The sequence below is a fragment of the Citrus clementina genome, unplaced genomic scaffold (assembly GCF_000493195.1).
Source record: "Citrus clementina cultivar Clemenules unplaced genomic scaffold, Citrus_clementina_v1.0 scaffold_7, whole genome shotgun sequence".
NCBI classification, from domain to species: Eukaryota; Viridiplantae; Streptophyta; class Magnoliopsida; order Sapindales; family Rutaceae; genus Citrus; species Citrus x clementina.
This window is the reverse complement of record NW_006262075.1, coordinates 8,497,640-8,508,732: the sequence shown is the minus strand read 5'-3', so window position 1 is coordinate 8,508,732 and position 11,093 is coordinate 8,497,640. Positions and strand designations below refer to the sequence as shown.

At 34.0% G+C, this 11,093-nt stretch overlaps 2 protein-coding genes across 2 annotated transcripts; one reads left to right on the top strand and one right to left on the bottom strand.

Annotated features, from left to right (window-relative positions):
• Positions 1-71: 71 nt before the first annotated feature.
• LOC18036027 lies at positions 72-1,118 on the bottom strand. Its single transcript, XM_024180893.1, has one exon. The coding sequence runs from the start codon at positions 1,064-1,066 to the stop codon at positions 467-469; it is 600 nt and encodes a 199-aa protein (XP_024036661.1). The 5' UTR covers positions 1,067-1,118; the 3' UTR covers positions 72-466.
• Positions 1,119-3,847: 2,729 nt separating this feature from the next.
• LOC18036025 lies at positions 3,848-4,474 on the top strand. Its single transcript, XM_006426827.2, has one exon. It carries the CDS (start codon positions 3,848-3,850, stop codon positions 4,472-4,474), a length of 627 nt encoding a protein of 208 aa, XP_006426890.1.
• Positions 4,475-11,093: the final 6,619 nt, after the last annotated feature.

Below are 11,093 nucleotides of genomic sequence, written 5' to 3'. Positions count from 1 at the left end.
TGGTTAATTTCGGATTGTGATTGCAAACAAGGACCTTGAAGTCACAATTGAAAACAGATAATGAAGGATGATGAAAATACAGGCTTTCAACAACATCCAACAACTAAGCCTTTTTACACAGACTCAATAATACACATTAATATTCTATAATTAAGCTCAAATGAGGCTACTATTGTTACTTCCAAATAAGCCACTTCAAGTAGAAGTCGGAAAAAGGGTTGTGTTGAATGGCAACCTAGGTCATGGATCCACCTAAAAAACCCTAGAGGGTGGTGCATAAGGTGGAGAATTTAATCAACCAAGGAAATAAAAATTGTCCTTGGGTAAAAAAAAGGTGCCCAAAAACCCTTTAAAGGTAGTTATTAGACCATGAAAGGTTAATAAGGTATTATATGCTTGTGGGGAGAAGTGTTTTCGGTTAGCTGAAAGCGCCTTTGAAAGTAAAAAAGCACTTCCAGGCACAGCTTCAGTTTTTGATAGCAAGATCAGTCATCTCCCTTGTAATAGCTGGTATGCAACTTGAACTCCTCGCAATCCCACCTTTATTTTGCCGTCCTCCTTTATTGTCCCTAGGGCTAATAGATTTAGCCCTAAGACCCCTTGCGCTATTCTTCTTCAAGAGCTCTCTCATGGCCTCAGCTTGGAACAAAACAGGATAAGCTCTTCCAAACTTATTAAACCTAGCACATGCATTTATGTGTGCACTCAGAGCTTGATCTCTGCTTTTTCCTCCATCTTTCTCCATCTCTTCCTTCACTGCCTCGGCACACAACCCGCATATCCACTTCCCAAAGAACTTGTCACGAACTCGCTCTATGTACTCCGGTGTGCACTCCTCAGACATGCCGCAGCACTCGCACTTGGCATCTTCGACCTCAGAGATTGGTGGAAGTGTTTTTATATTATCCACGGCCTCTTTGCTCATAAGCTCAAATGAGATATCAGATACCGTGCGTTGCAAGTTATCATTTGAGAGCCTCGGTGGCTTGGAGTTGGAGAAGTTGTTGCTGCTCCTTGTTACAAAAGTGCTTGCAATAGCCTCTCCATGTGGTGCCATCTTGGTCATAAAGGAAAATAATGCAAGTGATATGGAAGACAGAGTGAGTTCAAAGATTGTATGATCTCTTGTGGTGATTGAATAGCAAGTGCACGGAGTCTTATTTATAATAGTTTCCGTGACATATTTCAGAATCTAAGCAGTGAATTTATGCGGATGTTGTAGGTTCACATGTGAAAAAAGCGTGAACATGCTCGATTTTTCAAGAAAGATTTCGTATGAAAGGCTAATTATTATCATTTTCAGTTACAATTTCAACAGTTATTTGTCCCTGTAGAGGCGCACAAATGCAGCATCATCAAGTCAAGGGATTCACGTGTGGGCCTGCAGTAGCCATAAAAACCTGAGCCGTGTCTGCACCAGGAGCCAGAAGCCAAGCCTTTTTGTATTCGCTGAATGCAACAACACGAGTGAAAATGATGCGGGCAATCACAAAGATCAATTAATAATAAACTGCCCACATCCACAACTCTATGGATTCACGAGCTGCTAAATCAACCCCACATGATTTTTGAACTGGTAGTTGAAACAAGCTGGATGCTTATGGAGATTTGGCATGCATTTATTGGATATAGGTTATGAAATTTTAGAGATTTGCTACAGTTCAACTGTCAGCAATATCAAATCAGGAAAGGTTCTGTTTATGTAATGCCATACTTGTAATATAAAACATAGCACTATGTTAGAAGTTATATATTAGTAGGAGTTCGACCTGGGGCAGTACATAGATGGTGAATTATGTTACCAACGGTTGCTTATTTGCTTACATATATATGTTCTAATGTTAAGTGTTAGTAGCCAGAATAACCTGAGTAGGAGATTAAAAAAATTTTAAGATGGATATTAAATTACGTTTAACGTAATTTACGCCACGCACGGAGCAATAATGAGTCCCATCAATATGTTACTATTGTTATGTGTGGCGCAAATTACATTGACGTAATTTAGAAGGCTCCAAATTTTAATGGATTTATCTTGAAAGCGAGTCGGAAGTGAGACTTTGCATGGGTGGCTTTCATTGGGCAGCCATTTAAGAGGGGCTACTAATTACCAACTGTATTAACAGTGATGGCTTGTGGTGGGTCCTGCTGCTTTTGCTATCACGCTCGTCATTTCTTGAGTGTCAATATGCCCTTGTGACTGACAGTGCATGGACGAGAAAATATCTTCGTTTTTCGCAGGCATGATCGTTGGTTACTGATGATGGGTGGGCTAACTTGCATTTCTGACGGGCCTGTGATCTTCACGGCCTGAGCCCAGAGAGGTAACGTTTGGGCCTTTAGTCCAGGTTAGGCTTTACTGTAGACAAGTTACGAGATGGGCTGATAATATATTGAGCTGTCCAAAAACTCCAAGTGGCCCGCAAGGGAGCCCATGTATTGTGGAACAATTAATATTAAATAAATCTAAGAATAACGTCGGCTTCCCCGTCCTTTCGAAATGATTTAAGGGAGCATCTTCACTTACTGAGTAGAAAGCAACTACACACGAATCACAGTATGTTGATTCATTGAATGGGGGAAACTTGTAGTGCAACTGTGATACCGTGCCACAGTTGTATTCAGCCGTTGGATATCGGTGGATCCTACCAATTTAAGTGCATCCAACGACTGGATGCAACTGTGGTATGGTACCACAGTTGCACCATAACCTGATCTCATTGAATGATGTTAAAAATTAGAAGTCGAACAACATCATCTAACATTATCGTTATCTACAATATTATTTAATAACGATAATCACGCGTTCACATTTGTTACATTCTACTAATATGATAAAAAAATTTTGTCGATGAATAATATGTTCATTCATTGAATAATATTAAAAATTAGGAGTCAAACAACATCATATAACATTGTCGCTCACTGAATTGTTATTTAATAACGATAGGTCGATAATCACGCGTTTATATTTGTTACATTCTACTAATACGACAAAAATTACTTATCAATAAAAGACTTAAAAGTAAAATTAGATTAAAATTTCAATACATTAACACGTTTATATGAATATATGATGGTGACTGTTGTACTTTGAATGCAGTCAATGCACTTTTTATAATAAGTTCAATAAGAACTATTACTTAACGATGAAGCATGAAAAGATATTTTTTTTTCCCCTTACCATAATAGAGCGAATAAATAATTGAGAAAAACGATTTTGTACTTGGGGAACAAATATAGAAAGTGAGCTTGCAAATGGATCATATGACATCCAGCAGCCTACGGCCCTTTTAATTTATTACAAGCATTGCTTTGATAGCCTTTCGTAGGCACTAATTAAAGGATTCAAAGGTCCTCCTCAGTTAGTTTGATGGATTTTGAATATTTTTTATGCTAAACGAGCACGTTTTCTGAATCTTTCCCCCCCCAGGAGAAAGGCAATAACAATATGGGAAAGCTAGCTGTGCTCTACTATTTTATTTTTTCTCTCTTAAATAAATTATAAGATGCATATCTACTTTTCAACATAACCCCACATGAAAGGAAACCATCGTAGGATCAAACGGCCGTGACCACCCTTCTCAAGTCTGCATGAGCTCTTACACACCCGATCACCACTCCACCAATAATGCATGATTGTAGTCATTAAAATAAACACTAAAACCATCCAAAATATCCATGCTAATCTAAAACGAAGCACCCCACATTTCTCTTCCTTTAAATACCCACCACCCCCCTTCGTTTCTTCTCATCATGTGTTGACCTCAATACTCTTCTCTCTCTCTCTCTCTCTCTCTCTCTCTCTCTATGAACTAAAACAAAATACAAATTAAAAAGGAAAAAAAAAATGGAGCGAAGCCAAAACGTACAAGTGATAGGGAAAAGAATATGGAGTGTTGTACGTGTAGTATTTTTCATGCTAAGAAAGGGCCTGTGCAAGAGAAAGCTCTTGGTTGATCTCAACATGATGCTCAAACGCGGCAAGATTGCCGGGGGCAAAGCCCTGAACAATCTCATTCACCACCACCACCACCACCACTACCACCACCACCGCGGCCACGAGTCGTCGTTCCACATGGCAGCGCAGCGAGAGTACGAGTTCAGCTGCAGCAACACACCAAACTACACTTTCCCCTACTTCCATAATGCCAACAGCAACAAGAGATCAAAGAACAACTTCTTATTCGGGTGTGCTCACGCGCCGGCGACCCTCGACGACAACGACGCCGCGACCGTCAACGCCGTTAAGGTGGTCTTGGAGATGCTGAACAATGACAAGTTGGTGGAGGCTTCCCCGGCGCTGCCCGGGTTCGGAAGGAGCCCCTTTGTGAGGCCGTTGAGGATAACGGACTCGCCGTTTCCGTTAAAGGATACTGATGATGACAGTGGGTATGTGGACAAAGCAGCCGAGGAGTTTATTCAGAAGTTCTATAAAGAGTTGAAGAACCAGAAGAGATCAATGGCTGATGAGTGATGTTAATTAATTAATTACCTAGGCTCCTATTTTCATTTTGTCATGGGCATTTTCGAGCTTTACTTTTGTCGTTGATATTTTGAGAATAAAAATTTGCATGAAAGTTTCACTGCCATTGGGATTGGGATCTTGAATGGTGGCATGAAATGAGAATTTTATTTTACTAGTTACATTACAATTTATAAATTAAAGCTACCGGAATCTCCCATCATTTCGATGAAGTAAATTTCCGGATACAAAATTTCGGATCAAAATTAGCATATGAAATATGAATATGGAGCAAATATTTATTACATGAACCACGTTCTAAAGATTTCAAACAAGTTTAATTTGTATAACATATGTCCAATTAAAGAGTATCTACGTTAACAAATTTAAATCTCAACCTATTAGGGTATCGTATCTTCCCTTAGGATACTAATGGAGTACTGATTTTTTTTTCTTTTTTCCTGATTCTGTTTTAAGAATTTTCGATAACAATAAACTTTCATAACAAGGACCAATTTGGTGGTACAAAACTGTGTTTGCTTTCCGTTTACTTTTTCCTAGACAGGAAAAAATTGAAGGGTAGTTAAAACCCTAACTTTATTTTTTTTTTTTCCCGAGTGTGGAATTGGCTTTTAACAGCCTCAAAAGCACTTTCATCCCACTAATTTATCATAGTTTCATATCGCATGTCCTGATGTGATTCCACTCAGTTAAAGCCATAGGCACTGGACCCTCCTCAATATACTATAATCACCACTTTTTGCTTTTTCTCCTTTTCAGTATTTTATTTCTAAAGCAGAATAAGAAACTCACTCTAATGTTTTGATAGATATCAATTGGTTGCTTTTGAAGATTGAATTCATAGTCACGCCCAAATTGAAATGATAATTGGTAGCAAAAGTGATTAAAAGGTTGTAAAGAGTAGTCTTCTCTGCCCAAAAAAAATTAAAGCTCTTGTGACATGAGTACATACATATCTACCATTAATTAAGTCAATGATGGTGGTCTCTGGTTTTAATTTGATTTTGAGTGGAGAAGTAAAAAAAAAAATTGAGGAAATTGCAGTTTCTTTTGTAATTCTTATGAAGAAAAAAAAACTTAGAATATTTTTCACTTCACATGCTATTTTTAAAACTCATTATTAGCTTTAATCATATATTCATAGAATTTGAATCAAATTGTTGAGTTAAATTGTATTCACCTTTTTCATAACTTTCCATCATACGTAATTAATAACAAGGCAAAGTCGATCATTTCATTACTTTTAACTCGGCATTGAATGTAAATCGATATTCATAAATCGTGGGTTAGTATCAAGAAATTATATATATGATACTAGGTAGTCAAATAATATATATTTACAAATCAGAACAAATAATTGATGCCTAGCTTTTTTATGTAAGCAATCGTCCATGCATGATTTGTAACTTTAAAGTTTAAACTTCGTGTGGGATATTGACATGCGTAAATCTATTATTACTTGACTACAAAATAGTTGAATAATTTCCTCTATCAGAGTCAAAATATATAGATGGAGATTGGAATTTCCAACGTACTTGTGACGACGTACCTTCATATCGGTCGATATTGAAGGGCATTTCATTAAAATAGAGATTAAGACTTGATAATTATGATTTTCACAAATAAATTAGTTGACAATGATGTTTAGTCCATCAAAATTTGTTAATCTCCTAAATTGTCGGAAGTTCCAACAAAGAAAGACTAGCTACAAGCACAGAACAGAAATCAATCATTTATTTATTTATTTTTTCTTTTAACTCCAAGCTTTGTATCATTTTACCATTGTCTAAAAACTAATTACGCAGTACTTTGATTGATATGGATTAGGTATGGCAGATCAAATTAATCGTCGAGCTTGCAAAAGAATTGGCTGCAGCTGCGGAGTTTTGACCGATTTCTTTTTAGGAAATTGTAGAATAAACACCCCCCCCCCCCCAAACCCCCAAAAAAAAATAAACTTTTTTTGGTGAGCTACTCCCTACTCGGCTACTGCTTTAGATTTTATGAGTTTTACATAACTTTTAGCTTTAATTTGCTATATAAGCTTGTCAAATTGGTCTCACTTTTCACAAAAGCCATTGCTTTCGCTATGAAATTACAAGTGTTTTTAACATTTAGAAAGCCTTATGAAATAATGAAAAATGATACGCATTCAATTCATTTAGTTTACTTTTAATATAGACGAAAAAGAAAGTCTAGCAAAATAACATAGTTCTAATGCATTCCCTGAGATGCTTGTGTGACAAAACGTTTACGAAATGTTTTTTTATCTTCTTTTTTTTTTAATTTAAAAAAATCACATATATCTCAAAGGTTAAACCTCACTCTTTTAAAAAGAGAAATCCAAATCCAAACTCTCTTCTACAAGTCAATTTCGTCTATTTTAATAGAACTAAGGGCATGTACAGTACAATACTTTGGGTGGGCAACACGATACATTAATGCTCTTATATGCTTCCATGAATCATTAAATGAATTAAATGGGGCTAATATGTCAATTTTCAGAATAGTAAGAATCTAGAAGTTCATTTTTAAAACGTTGGAAGTCTAGCTGTCTATAAGAGCAAATCTTGATGGTCTTGATGTCTTTTTCCCTTACGGCCTTATTATTGAAAAATCTTTTGCTAAAAATCAAACGGGAAACATTGAAAGCAACCCAAATAGATTTGACAACAATAATTCTGTAATAATATTACAATAAGCTGGATTGTTATTTCTTGCGGGCAAGATCTTTGATATAAAATATTCTTTTAATTTTAACTCTATGTTTTATTATTATTGTTTTTCCTTATTATATGGTTAAAGGTGGCTGTACACTTTGTAAAGCCAAAAACTTTAGGTAATGTGTTAGGTGAAGTATGTAAAACTGAGGCTTATGCGGCACAGATGTCACTATTTAAACTTGCCTTTTAACATGCTTCACGTGTAAATACTTCAATAATAACAAGGTTGGGGCTATTTCCTCTCTAATAAATACTTTATGCACTTTTTTTTTTTTATAAAATTTTATATTATTAAGTTATATTCTTAATGTAGTTTCTCTTAACACCCATATAAAATAACCATTGAATATACGCAGACGATCTAATACTTTATTCTTGACATTAGAAAATAGAAGGCATATATATTCTAACAAATTACACATTTGGAAATTCCAATTTAGTTATAACCTTGGATTTTCTTGAGTATATATAAGTTAATTTACAAGTGCAGCACAAAAATTGGGTCGATTTTTTTTTTCCTGTTATTAACGAAAAATCATCGTATTGTTATCACTACAGAAGGTCTCTTTCGTTTTTGGGGAAATAAGCATATAACAACTGCCCCCACATAGATTTTAATTTTCATACCGAGATAGAGAAAACAACCAAACAAAAAGAAAGGATATATACAAACTTTTTTTGTTATTTATCATTATTTTTGAAAGGTCAGCATTTCTTGTCCTTGGTTATGCTGAATATTTTTATGTGTTAATAACGATAATTAATTCAAAATATTTAAGTGAGGATTTTTTTTTTGATATTTTAAAGGATACTGAAAGTAAATTTCATTTTTTGAAATTTTAATGATGAGTGCACAAAATAAGAGAGTATTCAAACTAATTTTTAGAGTGAAAATAACTCCGTCCAAACAATAAACATTTCAAATTAAATTTGTAAAACCGCAGTTTCTACAAGATTTCATAATATCGGGGTAATAATTTTTTTTATTTGTTTAAAGAGACAAATTAAACAAGATTTTAGAATTCTAGAAGATTCATTTGATGCTGATATTTTTATTTAGTGTACGCAATTACAAGCTGTATATCTCAAAGAACCCATGTCTAAGATTTATACAATCATAAAAAATAAAATAAAAATTATTTACATGGTTCAATTATTGGACCTCATCAATCATTGATTTATATTTAGATAACTTTAAAACATGTTTTTTCGCTTGAAATTTTTGGTTGAATTATGTTGACATTTTCTTTTTAGAAGTAGATGCCTAGTCAAAATCGCCCCAAATAAAAACTCTAAGGAAGCCAAATTCTTCGCACAAAGTTGATTTCCATGCATGTAAGCTGTTTTTTTTATGCTGTCTCTCTTGCAGTGATTTGTTGTTTTTGATTTACATGTGAGAAGATCAACAAGTTTGCATGGTTTTTTTTCTTCTTCTTCTTGTGGGGACCTAATTAGTTTTAAAATTAATTGTTACCGACCTATTATTAATATATTTTGTAATATTTCAATACGATGTCCCAATCACGTGAAATATGTAGAAATGTCAGCTTAAAAGCAAAATTGATCGTAAGTATTCATTATTTATTCTCGACTGGCTTCAATAATGCTATATGAAATTAGGCTATGACTACAGCATGTATGGGATGCCATATCTTCTGTTGAACACATTAAATGATTAAATTTTATTAATTTTTATTGACATTCTGATCGTTATGTCTAGACTGTTGTGTGATACAATATCCCAAAATTATCTTAGTCGAACCGAAAAAAATTAATACTTGAAAGAATTGGTCATGATAAAAGCCATTTTTTATAGTTAAATTCTGGAAACAAATTGGCACATATGGTGGGTACAAAGTGATGGATACCAAATTTCGTATTTGTGATCTAATACTCGTACTCAAAACACTCAAATTTTTAGACAGTTCCATATATAATCCATATGTAGAGATACATAATTAAGCGAGAAAAAAAAATCATTTAATTAATAATAATTTTTTTTTTCAAAACTAAATTAGGCTATGACTCGATCATAAAATCCCTTCCATGCAACTTGGATAAGTTGAGCCCGACTTTGACAAGTAAAACATTACGCGATGATGATGATGATTATTTTGCAACTAGTATGAATCCAATTAAAAATTTTAAAGGATTTTTTAATTTGGCAATCAATCTACTCTCTACCTATGGGAGTTGGGTTCAAATCTCATATCTCTTATTTCAATATAGTAAGTTATACCACCTCAACTATGGAACCTGCAAGAGAACAAATCCTTGTTCAACTGATCTCCTAATTATTTTTATATGGTACAATTTAATATGTATGATAAATGAACAACTTGGTTAGATATTTTCGTTTTACCTATCATATCATTAATTTACTTTAGTTTCTCTCAAAACAGACACTAAAAAATAAAAAATAAAGAAACAGTAATGCCAATTTATATAGTTAGAGTCTGTTTGAGAGTGTGGTGAGGTAGCTGTGCTGTCAAAGTCCAGCTACTAAGGTGTTTGGTAACACTTGTAGCTGCGTTTTGACAGCTTAGTAGATTTTTTTTTTCCAGCTTATACTCTACTGTTATAGCTTTTACTCTATAGCAACTGCAGCTTAAAAGGTATAACACCTCACTTCCAAATACACCCTTATTAAAAACTTTAAGCGAGGAAAAAACAAGGTGCCAAATACTACCAGCTAGATTACAAGGAAACTATGAGCTTGAAAAGGAATGGCTATTTAATACAATATATATAGAAGCAGTTGGGAAAGATGGCTAATTAAAAGGACGCATGATTTCTTAAAGTTCAATTTCTTTCATGCAAAGCTTTCTCCAATTTCCCCACTAACAAAAGTGATAGCAATTCATATAACTAAAGTTATAATAATGTTCAAAAGCAAAGCAATTCTTTACTTGCTTCCAAATCAAATTGCACGCCGTCTTGCACGTGCAAATTTGCTTGTAATCACCCCACATGCATATTAACCCATATTGCTAGCTCGGTATGTTAAAACTGGTGCGCCAATGCACGTACATAAGATCACTTCTTGTTTAACGACTTATAGTAACTCGATTGATGCAATTTTAATTTCATGACAATAATTGAAATTTAAGCCTAAAATAATGCTGCTAATTAAAATTTGAAGCTTGTCATTAGGATTTAACATAAAGATTGATATTACATTTATAAACCATAATTTGATCAAGATGACATGTTAGAAACAACATCAGTTTCATGACAATCAGAACTAGAGTTGTTTTCTTCTATTGCATTTATATTTTGTTTTTTGTTTTTAATTTCTAGATCAATGCTTATTTGAAAAATGTTGCCTTATTATTTTTAGTTTTTCAAGTTCAGATGCCACAAAATTTCATTTAATTCTTAATAATAATAAATAAAAATAATTAAGAGGTTTCTTCTCATGTTTATCTTCTTACTTGGAACTGATTAATATATAATTTTGGGAATGTAATCATATGAATGGATTTTATTGCATGTTGTGCAAAAGCAAATTGGATTATTCATAAGGGTTATGTCACTTTTGTGTTAGCAATTAGGTTGGAAGTAGAATATAAAAACAACTTTGTTAGATTGTAGATCTTTCATAAAGCAGCTCCTGAAAACGACCCCAAAGTGAAGAGTAGGTGAAAGTCTGCCACAACAAAGAGCTAGTTTATTTAGCTTAGTGCTCCATAATTGATTTCTTCATCACTTGTGTTCCATAATTGATTTCTTCATCACTTGTGTGCCCTAAGAATAATAATAAGCCAAGAACATACTAGCCACTATTTTGTGCCTATTCTAGCTCTTGTAATTTATTATAGAACTATTGATAATCGTTGCATGCATGGCAGACAAGAATGCATAGTTTGCACCATTGAGTTCGTGAC

Coding starts and splice junctions, on each gene's coding strand:
- LOC18036027 (XM_024180893.1), bottom strand. CDS start 1,066: ATGACCAAGATGGCACCACATGGAGAGGCTATTGCAAGCACTTTTGTA.
- LOC18036025 (XM_006426827.2), top strand. CDS start 3,848: ATGGAGCGAAGCCAAAACGTACAAGTGATAGGGAAAAGAATATGGAGT.